A 15,655-nucleotide genomic window follows, 5' to 3' on the forward strand; every position below is an offset into this window, starting at 1 on the left:
AATGATGTTATCTGATGTAGGTTTGGAAAAATTATAACTTTGGCTGCTGAATAGAGAAACAGAAAGGGGCAAGTATAGAAGCAGGGAGAATAATCCACTTACAGTGATCCAGGCCCCTGTTGAGGAGGATGATTTGGATGCAGATGCTGTATTAGAAATGGAGAGGAGTGGAGGGATCAGAGATTTGCTTTGGAAATAAAACCAACAGTACTTGCTCATGGATTGGGAGCGGAGTGGGCAGAGATCAGGGGAAAATAAACGATCCAGAATGACCTTAGGTTTTCGGCCTGGGCAGCTTGAGTGTATGAGGTATTATTTACCAAGATGGGAAACACTAGGAGGGGACACGTTTGGGTTGAAAACGAGAGCTCTGATTTAGACAACTTTAAAAATTTGAAGTCCTTAATAGACATCCCGTGGGAATGTCCAGTAGACAGGTATGTGTGTAGAGTCTGGGGGAGAGTTTTGGCTGTAGATATAACACTTGAGAGTCATCCACATATAGATGGTATTGAAACCCATAGGGCTAATAAAATAATCTAACGAGAGCAGAGATAAAAGAGGCCAGAATAGAGCGATAGGATACGGCAACATTTCGAGTCTGGTAGAGATAGAAGCCAACAAAGGAGATGAAAAAAGAAATTCAGCAATGAAGCAGGAGAAAGACGAAGAGCGATATCACAGACGTGAAGGAAGGGCAGCAGTTGAAGAAGGAGGCCGTCTCAGGGTCCCGTGATCACCCACTAGTGAATTGCTGGAAGGACTCGTGGCTCGACAGAGTCATACTTGCCGCCAAGATTTATAAAGCAAAGGACACAGTGCAGGCACAGCAGAAAATGATACATGCAGGCAAAGACGAGCGAGGTCAGCATGGACTTGCCTGTGCTCTCTCGGTAAGGATCCCACAGATGCGTGCTTCTCTCCAGCTGTGAACTGAACCTCCGCTCAGGGAAGCCCCCTCAAGTCTTGGACGCCCAGAGTTCTTCACGGGAGCTGGTCACATGACTACTGTGACCAGCCAGGGTGCAGGCCTCTACCAGGTGCCCGTCGCGAATCTTCATGTTTACTTTAAACAATGCTTTCAGCCTGGTACATACTGACCCTCTGTCTTGTGGGTACAAAATAGCATCATTAATTAGTGAACGTTGAAGGAATTTAATGCAGAGAATTTGGTTAAGGTCATTACGATGTTCCAGAGATCAGCACGAAGTGAGTACAACAGACCAGCTGTGTTAACTCTTTCCTCATGGAGGTCATGGTCAACCATGTTGGATGCAGTTATAAGGGAAGACTGACAGCCGTAAAGTTAAGTGATGGATCCCAAAGTAGCGTTAGTTAAATTCTATTTATCTCTCGACAGGTTCATTCAATTTATTCAGCAAACATGTGTCGAATGCCCAATAGAGTTTGTGGCATGTGCTGGCATAAAAATATAGAGGTAAAGAAGTCAGACATGGTCCCTGTCCTGATGCAGTTGGCGATCTGAGGGGTGCGTGGGAGGGAAGGGACATCAGCAGATGCAGATGGGACTCGCCCTGGGGGAGTAGATGACAGGGGACCCGGAGGACAGAAGCCAGCCAGGTGAAAGCGGGAAGGCAAGGCCATAAGTAGTGTGTTCGAAGGCCTGATGCTGAAGGAGCATATGCACCTTGTGGAGCAAAGGAAGTTGAGTGTGGCTGGAGAGGAGAGTGTGAAGGGGCGAGAGGAGGCAAGATGGGCAGATCGCGGAAGACACTGCCTACCTTGTGAGACTGCTTGCTTCACCCAAAGGGAGTCATCCTCCCCCTAGGGATTCCTGCCTGCTAGGCAAGTGACAGATTTGTTTTCTTGATTGGAAAATTCCTGATCATGTTACAATTCATTTTGCATTACAATAAAAATTCCCTTTAAGAAATAAGGTGGGGGCTTCCTAGGTGGCGCAGTGGTTGAGAATCCACGTGCCAATGCAGGGGACATGGGTTCGAGCCCTGCTCCAGGAAGATCCCACATGCCACGGAGCAACTAAGCCCGTGTGCCACAACTATTGAGCCTGCGCTTTAGAGCCCGTGAGCCACAACTATTGAGCCTGTGCTTTAGAGCCCGTGAGCCACAACTATTGAGCCCATGTGCTGCAACTCCTGAAGCCCACGCACCTAGAGCCCGTGCTCCGCAACAAAAGAAGCCACGGCAACAAGGAGCCTGCACACCACAACAAAGAGTAGCCCCCACTCACCGCAACTAAAAAGAAAGCCCACACACAGCAAAAAAAGACCCAACACAGCCAATAAAATAATAAATTAATTAATAAAAAAAAAAAAAGGTGGAACAGCCATGTCTGAAATAAGGAAACAGAAAATACAAACACACTAGGGTGAGTAAACCAGAGCCCCGACAAAACATAATATTAAATCTGTAAAAACAGTAACAGTTCCTAAGAACTACCAGTGTGAAGAGTTCTGATTCAAATACCATAATTGGATCAGATTATTCACTTAAACTTTAAAGATTATTTTTATCATACAACTTAGAAACATTTCAATGATGCTTTGTACATAGTGTCTTTTTGCCGTTACAGAGCACAGATCACACAAAAAGAAATGAGTTTTCAATCAGCCATTTTGGAGACAAATTCTAGTTATGCCAGACTTATACAGAAAGTAATAATATTAATTAAATCTAGAATTCAAAGAAAAATGGCAGAGTACCTAGGAACAGACACTTAAAATTTTTTCCCAACCATGTTGAGATATACAATAATTTGGCGTATAACATCGTGTAAGTTGAAAGTGTGTGACATGATATTTGATATCCATGTATTGTAAAAGGATTACCATAAAAAGATTAGTTAACATCCTCCTCACGTAATTACTGTTCTCTTGTGGTGGTGAGAACATTTAAGTCTAATCATTCAGCAACTTTATATAATACAGTATTGTTAACTATAGTCACTATACTGTATATTAAACACGCAGAACTTATAACTGGAAGTTTGTACCCCTTGATCAACATCTCCCCATGTCCCCCACTCCCCAGCCCCTGGCAACCACCAGTCCACTCTCTTTCTGTGAGTTCAGCATTTTTAGATTCCACATATAAGTGAGATCATAGCTCTGTCTTAGTTTGCCTAGCATAATGCCCTCGCTTCCTCCATGCTGTCGCAAATGGCAGGATTTCCTTCTTTTTCATGGCTGAGTAATATTCCATTATATGTACATATCACATTTTCTTTATCCATCCATCTGTGGACATTTAGGTTGTTTCCATGTTTTGGTTCTTGTGAATAATACTGCATTGAACATAGGGGTGCAGATACCTCTTGGAGATACTGATTTCATTTCCTTCAGATAAATACCCAGAAGTGGGATTGCTGGACCACATGGTAGTTATAGTTTTAATTTTTTTGAGGAACCTCCATAATGTTTTTTTATAGTGGCTGTACCAATTTACATTCCCGCCAACAGGGCACAAGATAGAAACAGATTACTTTCTACTTTAAAACAATAGCAGAATATTATTATGAAATACAGTTGACCCTTGAACAACACAAGCTTGAACTGCGCTGGTCCACTTACATGTGGATTTTTTTCAGTAGTAAATACAACCGAACTACACCATCTACAGTTGGTTGAATCCTCCGTTGAGGAGCTACAGGTACCAAGGATCGACTAAATTATACACAGACTTTTGACTGGTCAGAGCCCTGGCACCCCTGACCCCCGTGCTATTTAAGGGTCAACTGTGCAACCACTTGAACTTTTCAGGTGGTGTGTAGCAGCACTGAGAGGGCACTTAATCTTGGTCTCATTTTCTAGGTAAGCTATGGAATAGGAGTAGCAAGGATGGGAAAATGAAAGAAAATGCAGCTGTTCTTTACTGAGTACATCACGTGCCAGGCACCGTGCTAGGCCCCTTACAAATTTTCCTCACTTAAGCTACATAAAAACTCTAAGCTATTTACACTCCCGTTTTAGAGCTGAGAACAGAGCACCTTCACAGGTGAAGCAACTGATGATCCACAGTTCTTTCTTGGTAACTGATAGATTTGGGTTAGTCCTCCCAATGCGTCTTTCAGGAATTCACTTACACATTCATGCCACAACGGTTGATTGCACTCGTGTTGTCTACCAGAACCTGGGCGGGAGGATGCAAAGAGCCTGGACTTTCTCTTTAGGAACCAGGGCCGGGGCCTTGCACCCAATCACCTTAATGGGAAAAACACCGTAACGAGGCTGTGAACAGTCAAAGGCCCGGCCTCAAGGGTGGTTGGGAAAGTCAAGAAAGGTTTCTCGGGGAAGCTGATCATTGGACAAAGCTTTGCCTGTTCCCAGGCGGAGGGGAGAGGGGGTAGGAATTCCTGGTGAGGTGAATTCCTACCCCCTCAGCTCCTCAGAGCCTGGAGCTACGGGGCAGGGTGAGGTTGTGCTGCCAGCCGCAGCTGGGGCACTGAATGCTGCCCTTGTCCACCGTCAAGGCTAAAGAGTTGACCGTGATTTCTAACATGTCTTAGCGTCTAGGGTGTCTTAGTTGGTGCTCACTGGAAAATACAGAGTTTTAGAAGGATCTTGTCCTTACGGGTTTGTTTTGGTTTGGTTTTGGTTTTTTGGAAACAGATTGTTCAAAGGACAGTGATAAATAGGTAAAATATTTTGACTCACATAACCCTTCACTAAAATTGCACTCTTTGCAGCCCCCAGGGAACTACGATTGCATTAGGACGTTCTGTTCCCTGTCCTTTGGAAAATATGTCTAAAAGGGAATAAAGCAGGGGGTATTTGACCATTAGTAATAAATGCGTACACTGTATTGAATGCTTGTTATGTACTAGCTACTTTCATGCCTTCTTCTAAATCCTGACATCGAACTGGGAATTAGGTAGTCTTATCCCCATTTTATAGATGAGAAACTGAGGCTTGGGGAAAAGGTGACTTGTCCAAGGCAGCTTAGCTGGTAAAGGGCAGAGCTGGGAACGCAGTCCCAGGATTCAAAGTACCCGCTCGTCCAGTTTTCAAATGGTCTCTAGAACCTGGAGGCTTCTGTCAAGGTGACTTGGGGTACTTCAGTGAGTGAGGAGACAGACAACGGCTTGGGTTCTCCTTCCTTACACCAGAGCAGCTCAGGTTGAACTTCTTACATTGGATTTTCACCCAAGAATCTGTTGGAACAAAGCTTCCATGACCCAGGGGCAGATAACGTGAACACTGCTGCATTGACCATGGAATCTTTGTAAGACTAGGCTGAGGAAGTGCCACAAGCAGGGCAGTATTGCCAGGCTCTCTGGTGGGTCCCGAGGGCTATTAATTCCTGCCCTTTAGAATGTTCTTTTCTCGTGGAACACTTATATGTGAGGGTTTACAAAGGGTCAGAGCCCTCTGAAACTGATCAAAACAAGGTTCTGTCAGAAAATATTCAATATATTCTGTCAAGCCAAATGCTAGGGGCTTGTGTAAATAGGTGATCAGCCAAGATGCTCTTATGTGTTGGATTAGGCAAAAGATCTCACTCCTAAGCCTTCCCATGCCTACATCCTTGCTCTTCTCTGGGCAGACGTAGTTTTTGTAAATATCTCAAAATACTCGGAAACACTCTCATCATCTCTACAGATTTGCCTGGGCCCAGGAGCTCTGTCCTCCCAACTGAGATTTAGACTTATACAGACTCCATTGATGGACAGGGTGGTAGAGAGCAGAATCTTGCCATCAAGAACTTTGGATTTTCCAGTGAGCGCAGAGTAAGACACCTTAGATGCTAAGGCTGCAGGACCCCTGCCACCCGATGCCGATGGGTAGAACAGAGCGCACTCAGCATCCTTAATGTCTGGGAGGAGGAGATGGTGGTGTAGTATAGGGATGCTCGAGCTGCCCTGACCAGCCTCAACTCCTCCTGTGAATCCCAGGAACCAGATGGTTGCATCAGACAAGTAATTGTGTCATTCCTCACCACTGCGGTCCCACTTGCTAGAGGGAGAAAGCTTTTCCCTGTATGCTAGAAATGGAGGTAGAAGTGAATTCAGGGAGGAAAACAAAAATAACCTTTTACATTGGGTAAATTAACAGAATCCCAGGCTGCCAAATACTAAGGCTTGCTCCATGAGCAGTCTAAACCATATTTCCTCTGAGGGATATATTATGAGCTGATGTTAAAAGCACATGTTATCTAGTGAGGAACTGTTCAATTTTGAGGTGGAAACTCTAGGGAAATAGGGTAAGCGAATGAAACAGGATACTGCCCAATATGAGAAGGTAACTCTCCAAACATCTGAGTTTCAAAACATCTTAGGCTCCTAGGAATCACAGTGTAATCTTAGATGACCGGTGAGAAGTTTAATAATGTTCTCTCTCATATTCATTCCTTTTTATAGCTGCCTTTAAAACAAGGTCTCATTTGGCAGTCATTTAAAAAATAGGTTTTTAAATTAGGCAGTAGGGTGAAATTTGAGTGTTTTATCACAGTAATCTTAATTTTTAAAATCTTGGTAAGAAAGGGTTGTTGCTGTCAGGTTTTGAAGCTGGAGAGCTATCGGAATAGGGGGAAATACCATGTTTATATCCACACCTATAAATACACCGATATTTGTAAACAATAATGAGTCAGTTAAATAGGGGTTAAGAATACAGACTCTGTAGAGTACAGATTGCCTAGGTTCAAATCCTGGTTATGCTATTCAGTGACTGAGATCTTGAACGAGTTTCTTACCCTCTGTGCCTATTTCTTCTTTTGCAAAATGCAAGTAATAGTATCTAGCTCATAGGTTGTCCAGAGGGTTAAATACGTTAAAAGACGTTAAGTGCTCAGGATGTACTTAACTTGGCACATAATAAATGCTACAGAAGTATAAGCTACTATTGCTGTTATGTCAGTTGGGATATTTGGCAGTTTGGATGAATAGCACTGACATGTGCTTTGGTGTTTAAAACACTTGAAGCTACCCTTTATTGAAGGCATCTTTGGTGTTGGGCACAACAGAGGTAGTATTTGTGCTTTATCGCACTGAATCATCACAACACCCTATGAGGTAAGCACCAATTGACACCTTTAGAGACTGACTTGCCAGCGGTTTAGTAACTTGCCCAGGGCCACAAAACAAGTCGCTGGCACATTCGGACCAGAGCTCCCAGGCTGTAGAGCTTGGCTCCGGCACATCTGCAGGTTTAAGCGGACCTCATTCCTGCCAGTGTACCTTGTGACCTGGGCCATACACGTTCTAGCATCTGGGCTAGACCCTCCAGTTTACAGAACAAGAACATGAGACCCTGGACTAAGTGATTTGCCAGTGATCACCCTCTAATTAGATTGAGAAGTTCAGGTTAGGAAACCTGATCTAATATTAAGGCTGTGTCTTTCTATGTAGCGTCCAATTGCTTGTGGTATGTTTGACAAAAAAGGCTCAGGATAAGTTGTCAGATACCAGATAACTGGTTCCATCGGGATCATGCTCAGATATTGGGTGACAGATCATCCTTTGCCTCAACTGGTTTGTATTTCTGTGCTTGACAACTTGAATGAAGGTAAGAAAATGGTGGGTTTTTGTTCTTCCACTTTTGCATTTGCTTTGGAAAATCCCCTATCTCTTTGGAAGGCAGCTATGCTCACCACTATACCACCGACGCATCCCCTATCTCTTTGAGAGGTTTAAAATCATGTTTCACAATAATATAGTAATCTTAGGAAAAAACCCACCCATATTTCTCTTTATCACTGGCCCTCAGCAGAGCTTTCTCTCCTATAGAGAACCACAGTTGTACAAAGTATGTATGAGGGTGTAGATTTACAGTATTTATTTATAATAGTAAAAATGAAAATGATAGTCCTCTAATTAATCATTGAACTGTATGCATAAAATGGTTATAATGACAATTTTGTTGTATTTTATCACAATTTTTAAAATTTAATAATGTAATATACAAAAACCATTGAATTGTACAGTTTAAGTGGGTGAATTGTGTAGCATGTGAATGATATCTCAAAGCTGGTCAAGAATAATCATGCATTCATCAACAGGGAGTACATTAGGTTATGCTATACCCAGTCAGTGGAACATTCCACAACCTTTATAAAAGAATTAGATTTTTCTTTTGACATGGGAGGAGTCCAGAATATATGTGAAGGAAAAAAATTCACATGCAAACGTTTTTCTGTACGTTTACATAGAGAACATAAGTACGTGTCCACAGTTTTGTTTTATGGGTATTGCTTTATTAGTCTTGTTATGCAGCCTTTTTTTTTTTTTTTTTAAGAATTTTCAACAAAGGAAAAGTCATTTATTGACTGCCACAGTTCCTTAGAGACCAATTCCATCCCCCACCTCCCAAATTCCCTCATAATTTCCATTTATAGTCAACCCTCACCTTCACCACCCAACCCTTGGCAACCACTGATCTGCTTTCCATCTTTATAGCTCAGTCTTATCCAGAATGTCATATAATAGGATCATACAATATGCAGCCTTTGGGGTCGGACTTGGTTCACACAGAAAAATGAACTTAAGATTCATCTGTGTTGTTGTTAAATCAGAAGTTTGTTCCTCTTTGCTCCTGAGTAATATTCCATTGCGTGGGTTGTGCAGCTTGGCTTTTTCACTTCTGTGTGTTGGGGGTTGGTACCCATAGGCCTACCTCATTGTTTTAAACTGCTCCATACTAGTCATGGTTTGCCTTTACCGTAGCGTATTCAGTCATTTCCATATTGATGAGTATTTAGGGCATTTACAACTTTCAGTCATCTCAGACAATGTTGTGACTGATACCCTTGAACAAGCACATGAGCTCACTAATTTCCGGAGGTAAGCATTGCTCAGTCAGAAGGTCTGTGCATTCTTGTACTTGGTAGATTCTCACAAATCACCCTTCAATGGATGTATATTTACACTCCCACCACCACACGAGTGTGTACATTTCCCCACATCCTAACCAATACTGAAATTTTCTTCCAATCCGATAGGTAAAATATGACTCCATTTAAAATTGCGTTTTCATGGTTGAAACTTAGAATGGGCATATTTTCACATTGTACTTCACATTAAATAAACATCAAGGTAGTGCTCTAGATGCTGGAGACAGCAGTGCGCAAACACAAATTCCTGCCCCTGTGGAATTTACATTCAAAATTTATTGGCCATTTTTATTTCCTCACGGCTTTTGCCTATTTTTCAACCTGCGTGTAGGCCTTGTTAGATATTCTGGATCGTCTTTGTTATGTATGTGGCAAATATTTTCAGCTATTCTGTGGCTTGTCTAAACGTTGTTTTCAACATCTTTTGCCTTTCAGAAGTTGTAATTTTTTATGAGGTCATATTCATCAGTCTTTTTCTTTATGCTTTTATGTTTTATGCCTCATTTTAAAAGGCCCTCTTTACCCCCAAGGTCATAAATGTATTCTATACTTTTTTCAATATTTTTATAGCTTTACTTTTTACATTTAGCACCTGAATCCATCTGGAATCTATTTTGGTGAATGGAGTGGTGTGTGGCTGGATTTCACATCCTACAGTATATATTTTTAAATGCTCAAATTTTTAAAGAGTATGTATGATTTTTGTAAGCAGAAAGAGTGATGACAATTTTGAAAAGATACTTAGGGAGTGGATGTCCAGAGGCAAAACAGTAAAGTGTTGGGAAAAGAAGGCTGTGGCCTGTGGAGTGCATTTGGGTCATCATGGATCTAGATGGGGACAGAGACAGAAAGAGAGCCCCTGGCTGACCTTGCGTCCTGGGAGCTGCAGCAACTCAGGAAATCCATGAAACATCTCAAATAAAATGTCAATTTCGGAATAGAAGAATGAGAAAACAAGCCAGAATGAATCAGGGATTGGATTCTTTGGTATTTCTAGCAGTAATATTTGTTACTTCATCATCTGGGACAATGAGTTTGGGATAACATGCTAATTAAAAATAATCCAGCCCTGCGTTAATGATTGACTCTTCCCATGAGCTCTGGCCACCAGTGGTTACTAATAAGTGACATATTGATTAACACTTTTTTTAGGTATAAGAAAGCAAATGTGTGGCAGAAATAAGGATAACAAATGAATAAAACTCTGGCAGGTTTTAAAGGAGGCTGGCGTGGGATCTAGTCTGGGCTAAGCCACTGAAAACCACCTCGGTACCCTTCTTCCTTTGGCATTAGATCCAGTAGGATCCTTTAGTGTCTGTGTGACACTGGATTTAACAATACCAATCCAGTTTTCAAACGCATATGTTTGCTTGCTCTGTTTAAGTGCTTTTCAAGTGTTAGCTCACTCCTCTTAACAACCCCGTAAGGTGCAGATATAAGCCTTACTTTACATGAGGAAACTGAGGCTCCAGAGTCAAACAGGGGCCCAGCATCACACAAGAAGCAGCAGGATCACAGTCTGGACCTAGGTGGTCTGGCTTCAGGTAAACGCGACCGCTGTGCTAATGCTGCCTCCACGTTGGCTGTTTGAGCAAATGCAGTGGTCAGGGAAGAATCACTATACTCTGAGCCCTCAAGAGCCAGAACTGGAAAACCAGGATCAGGAGAAGACATGGTTATCAGATCACCCAGGAAGGAGCCTCTTTAAAGTAGAAAGACAACTGGCCCACCTTCCCTCCAGACCAGCCCTCTGACTTCAGTTCCAGTGTGAGTTCCGTAGCTCCTGGCAAAGTTTAGCCTCGCGGTAAAAACGGAGAAAAGTGCCTTTAGGTACAATGTGGCACATGCTGGCAGAGCTAGTCTGCATTCTGGAAAGCAGTGGTTCTCAATTTCGTTTGCATCCCAGGATGGAATATGAGTGAACCCACAGTAGGGGGTAGAAGGCGCCGGGCAGCAGGCACAAGGCGCTTCGGTTGCTGGCCGAGCATCCGTGTGTTAGGTTTATACAGTCCACGGGGAGCTGTGCACTGCATCCTTTTCTGTAGGTACATTATATGTCACTAAAGACGTTTTCGTTGTTTTTATAAATTTATTTATTTATTGGCTGCATTGGGTCTTTGTTGCTGTGCTCAGGCTTCCTCTAGGTGTGGCGAGCAGGGGCTGCTCTTCATTGTGGAGCTCAGGCTCCACATTGCAGTGGCTTCTCTTGTTGCGGAGCACGGGCTGTAGGTGCACAGGCTTCCGTAGTTGTGGCACTCAGGCTCAGTAGTTGTGGCACACGGGCTTAGTTGCTCCACGGCATGTGGGATCTTCCCGGACCAGGACTTGAAGCCGTCTCCCCTGCATTGGCAGGTGATTTCTTAACCACTGCATCACCAGGGAAGTCCTGTTGTTTTTTAAATGGTGTGTATTCTAGTCAGCTGAGGTATTGGGAAAAATGGTAACTCCTAAACTCACATCTCGCTAGAGATGTTAGCGGCCCACAAGTTTGCAGTTTTAACAGATACCCCAGATAATTCTGCTGCAGGTAGCCCAGAGCCCTGCTCGTAAGAAACACCGTGATGCTACCGACCTAGTCTGCCGTTGACCTGCTTAACCCTGGCCAGCAACAGGATGGTATAAGCTGAGGAAAAGAATTATTTGAGAATGATTAAACTCACACTATAGGATATAGAGTAGATAGAGATACATCTTACATGATTTTAAAGATCCACAAAAATGCAGGAACACTGTGTAGAATGCCTGCAACAAGATTTCTCCGAACCCTTCTCATGCCTGCATGTGTTTAAAAATCTTCCCGCATTTTAATGGAAAGAGAATAAACTCCGGGCCTGGCTCTGTTCTACTCAGCTGTATCTCCATGAGAGAGAAGGCATCCTTACACAACTATCCCCATGCATGTCCTCCACTGTCTCTTCTTCCCCTTCCACCAGAATGCAAGTGCCACGGTGGAAACTGCTCCCCCCGCGGTCCATGTGGGCCTCCGTCATTTCGTGCCCGCTACACGTGCGTTAAGCGGTGTGGGCAGCACGTCATCCCTGGTTCTGAGGGATGGTTGGTCGTGTCTCACGGTGCTGTCCTATCAGTAGTTCTGTGGCCCGGCATTGCTGGCTTGCTGAGCAATGAGAAACCCTGGCAAATCTCATCACAAATCCTCTCTTAAGAACCTGCCTCATCTGTACCAATTGAGTGTGGGGAGGTGAAATAGGTGACAGCTTGAATAAGGTCCCTGTCTACACATGTCTTAAGCGCAGCTGAGGTGAACAGAGGCACACTGTGAGAGAGGGTAGAGACTGGCCACCAGGTGCGGCAAGTCATAAGGGCAGAGCTGCCTCTGTCCCAGCAGATGTGAGCTGAACCAGGCTACACTGACCCACTGTAGGAAAGTGTCTAATATAGTCAAAAAGGGTCTCTGGAATGGCTCCTTATAACTATTTGGACTTTTCACTAAGGGCCCTGTATCACAGCCCCTGGAAAAGAAGGTGCCTTTCAAGAGGCCTGACTTGCATCATACGTTTATGTGCATGAAACTAATCAGAAGCCTTTGCACATGGCATCTGGCCCACTCTCTCTCGAGAATAGTTTGCCAGTGAGCCACGTGCTTTGTGACCAAGCTGCCTCATATCCTTGTGAGACTGGAAGGGTATAAATTGTTAATTAAATACATATAAACTAACAAAGATTGAGATAAGATATGCTTTAGTGGGTGAGTAAACTCTAGTGGCTGATTAACAGCTGCATTTCCTCATGCTTCTTTAGAAATGGGCGTTTCTCAACCCACATTTTAAGTTGCAAGCTGATCTGAGATGCAGGCTAATTATACAGTTTGAAGTGGAAAAGTTGGATCTGGGAGATTTTCTGACCTTGAAATGTTCAGTAGAGGTGGCCTGCGTATAATCTCGGGTCTGCTCTGGCAGACAGCTCGGAGCCTGAACATCAATGTTGCTCCCTTGGACGTATTGAGCCAAAGCTGCATTTATAGGTACAAGATGGCACTATTCAAGCTATGATTTCAGTTTAGGAAGACTTATGGTCAGTCAATTGGACATACACAGCCAGAGAAACAGTTGGGAAATAAATGACTATTTCTTTGTCCATGTGGACATAGGTCTACTTTGCAGATAACATGGACTTTGAATGGTAAGGAGTTAGTGGCTCAGAGCTCTTCTAGACACAAAAGAAAAACAAATGACTTTCCAAAAGCTTCTTATTGATGTGTCTAATGCCTCTAATGAAGAAGTGACTTATTAAGAGTTGCTTTTGTTGGGTGGGGAGAGGGACATGGGAGATGAAGTTCTAGCTTTGTCTTAGGAGTCAGAAGCCTCCTGGATTTAGGAGTCAGGCGCCTCCTGGATTTAGGAGTCAGGCCTCAAGTTCTTTGTTCTAAGAAAGATAAACATCTATTGCATCTAAGATGGTAACAGAGGAAGTTCCACTTTACGTTGAAGGAACAACGTGGAACAAACATTAATCTTAGAGTAAAACAAAAAGCCAGTTTGACCCCAGGCTGTCAGAGCCTATTCCCTCAACTGTAAAGTGAAGATAATACTATTTGCCTTACCTATCTCATGGGGTTTCTGTTGAGGATTAAACCATAAGATGAAGTGTAAACGTGTGTGAAACACTTTGGAAATTATGTAAAGTATCAGAATTTTAAGCAGATATGGTTTCCTGAAATCTTTGAGTTCTTCCTCACATTCCATGATTATGACATCATTGAAATATGCTACCCCCTCTGTAATCCTAAAAATCAGATTCTCAGTGCAACACTGGAAAAGCCCCAAATCAGTAGAAATTCCTACTAAAGCAGCTCACCCTGTAATGCCCCTCAGTGAGTGACAGTTGTTGATGGGTTGTTGAAAGCATCATTGCTGACTCTTTTGTAAGCTTGAGAAATCTGTTGATAATTTCCGAAGCTTGGGTGTTGCAATGATATGAATGCCAGAGCACTGATTCTTGTGCTTTTGTTTTTGTTTTTGAAGTAAATACTTACATTTGTATTGACTTTGCAAGGAAGGTAACATGTTACTTTGTTACAGAAGTTAATTAGCGCCAGCTTGTGGCTTAAATGATCTAGAATTATAGTGTTAAATGTGCTCATCTTCTTCTTGGTCATATTAAAAACAAAACAGGCAGAAATGTGAATAAATCTCATACTCGTCACTCCTTTGAAAGAGGTTGAGTGACTATTAAGTTTGTTGACGACAGACATATGCTGTGATTTTAAGGGATAAATCGAAAGGACCCTTGGAAGCCACAACCCTTCGTCATCCTCTCCTTCTCAGCAGCCACAGCCTGTCCCTGCCTCCCCTCCCCTCCTTCCCCTCCCCTTCCTCCTCTCCCCTTTCTCCCCGTAGTGGTCTCACCACTCTGTTCTACCCAAAGCCCAGAGGGGTGTGGTGACCAAATTCAGGCAGAGGGAATAGTTCCTACCACTTACATCCTTTTTCCCTGATCCAAAGCCAATCTTGAGGAAGACAGGAAAGTCACGATGAAAACTGCCCACCATCCAAGCTTGGCTGATTTCTTATTCTTATCCTATGTTAATCACTTGGCCTTTGCTAAGTTAATGACTTGGTGACCGGAAGACTCAATGATCACATGAATCATGTGATGTAAAAATATTTCTGTAGTTTTTTTCTGGTTGTAATAGAAGTTCTAAAAGGTCCTGTAGTTAACATTCACATTTGCAGTGAGGTGATTTTTCTTTCTCAATATAAATGGAGATTTAATAAGTTTTGTGCCTTGGTATTGGATAGTTTACATAGTAACTTCTTAACCCCTTTTCTAGTATAGTTCTATGTTTTCATCAGGAAGAGGCAGCCTGTGACTTTCTCACCTTGGGGCCTCCATTCTCCCCACCCCTCCTCCACCCCATGGCTTCACCTTTTAGGTGAAGAATTCTGACCTTTCTTGACTCTGCATCTCACATTACAAACTGTGGAAGCCAGTGAATCAAGCCATTATTTTTTTTTTTAACCTTTACCTTTTAAACATCTTTTTTCCCCCAGCTTTTTATTTAGGAAATTTTCAAACCTATGGGAAAATTGCAAAAATATTAAATATTCAGTCTTCATTTATGCCGAGACCAGCTCGGCGACTCGAGGTGAGTGACGGGTGCCGCAAGCTTGAAGAAGACACAGACACAGACTGAAGAGAAAAGTGGGACCGGGGGGCTCAAGACCTCTCGGATCAAGAGCCCCGTTGACTCATCCCAGGCTGCTTTTATTGAGTTCGTGGGCTAACATTCTCAGGTTACACTCATAAACAGTCAAAGGCCTCACATGATTGAGGCAATTATCTTTGTTTACTTCCTGGGTCTGAGTTGAGCAGGTGTGGATTTGAGCTGGGGGTGGAGAGCAAAACAGCCCTGGGGGCAGGAGACCTCTCTCAGATATTGGGGGTCTGTGCCCCACCCGTGTTGGCCCCTCTGCGACTGTGCCTGTCTTAGGTTGTTCCTCCTCTGAGGAATCTTACCCGTCTTTGGCTAACCAGCCATCCCTCAGGACCAAACAGGGTGATATTAGTCTCCACGCCCCGCACCCTCAGCTCCTCCACTGCTCAAGAATTCCATCGCTCGGCCCATATCAAAAAGGTTCCCGAATGTCTTCCCACACATTTATATACACACAAGCTGTTGATATTTTGTCACATTTGCTTTCTCTCATGAGCTCTATCTATAGCTTTCACTGAACTATCAGAAGTGGTGAATAGCAAGGTTACTTACAAACAGCTAAGCATGCACCATCTAAAGATGACTTCTTCCTAACCATAGCACACCACTATTTAATTAAGAAAATAATAATTACTCAATGAACAATGTGCTTCATTTTCCAAATTCTCCAAT

The 15,655-nt window shown here is 43.1% G+C and overlaps 1 protein-coding gene across 4 annotated transcripts in view; it reads left to right on the top strand.

Moving 5' to 3' along the window:
* The window catches only part of CPM (carboxypeptidase M), a 96,402-nt gene that overhangs the window by 10,255 nt on the left and 70,492 nt on the right, over positions 1 to 15,655 (top strand). Inside the window, exon 1 of one of the 4 annotated variants that reach the window (XM_057741071.1) lies at positions 7,342 to 7,484. The exons of the other annotated variants lie outside the window; for them this stretch is intronic. Coding sequence (XP_057597054.1) covers positions 7,409 to 7,484 — 76 coding nt within the window. The 5' untranslated portion in view covers positions 7,342 to 7,408. Of the gene's footprint in view, positions 1 to 7,341; positions 7,485 to 15,655 lie in introns of those variants that run through there. 4 annotated transcript variants of the gene reach the window in all.

Source organism: Hippopotamus amphibius, chromosome 7, assembly GCF_030028045.1.
Source record: "Hippopotamus amphibius kiboko isolate mHipAmp2 chromosome 7, mHipAmp2.hap2, whole genome shotgun sequence".
Lineage (NCBI taxonomy): Eukaryota > Metazoa > Chordata > Mammalia > Artiodactyla > Hippopotamidae > Hippopotamus > Hippopotamus amphibius.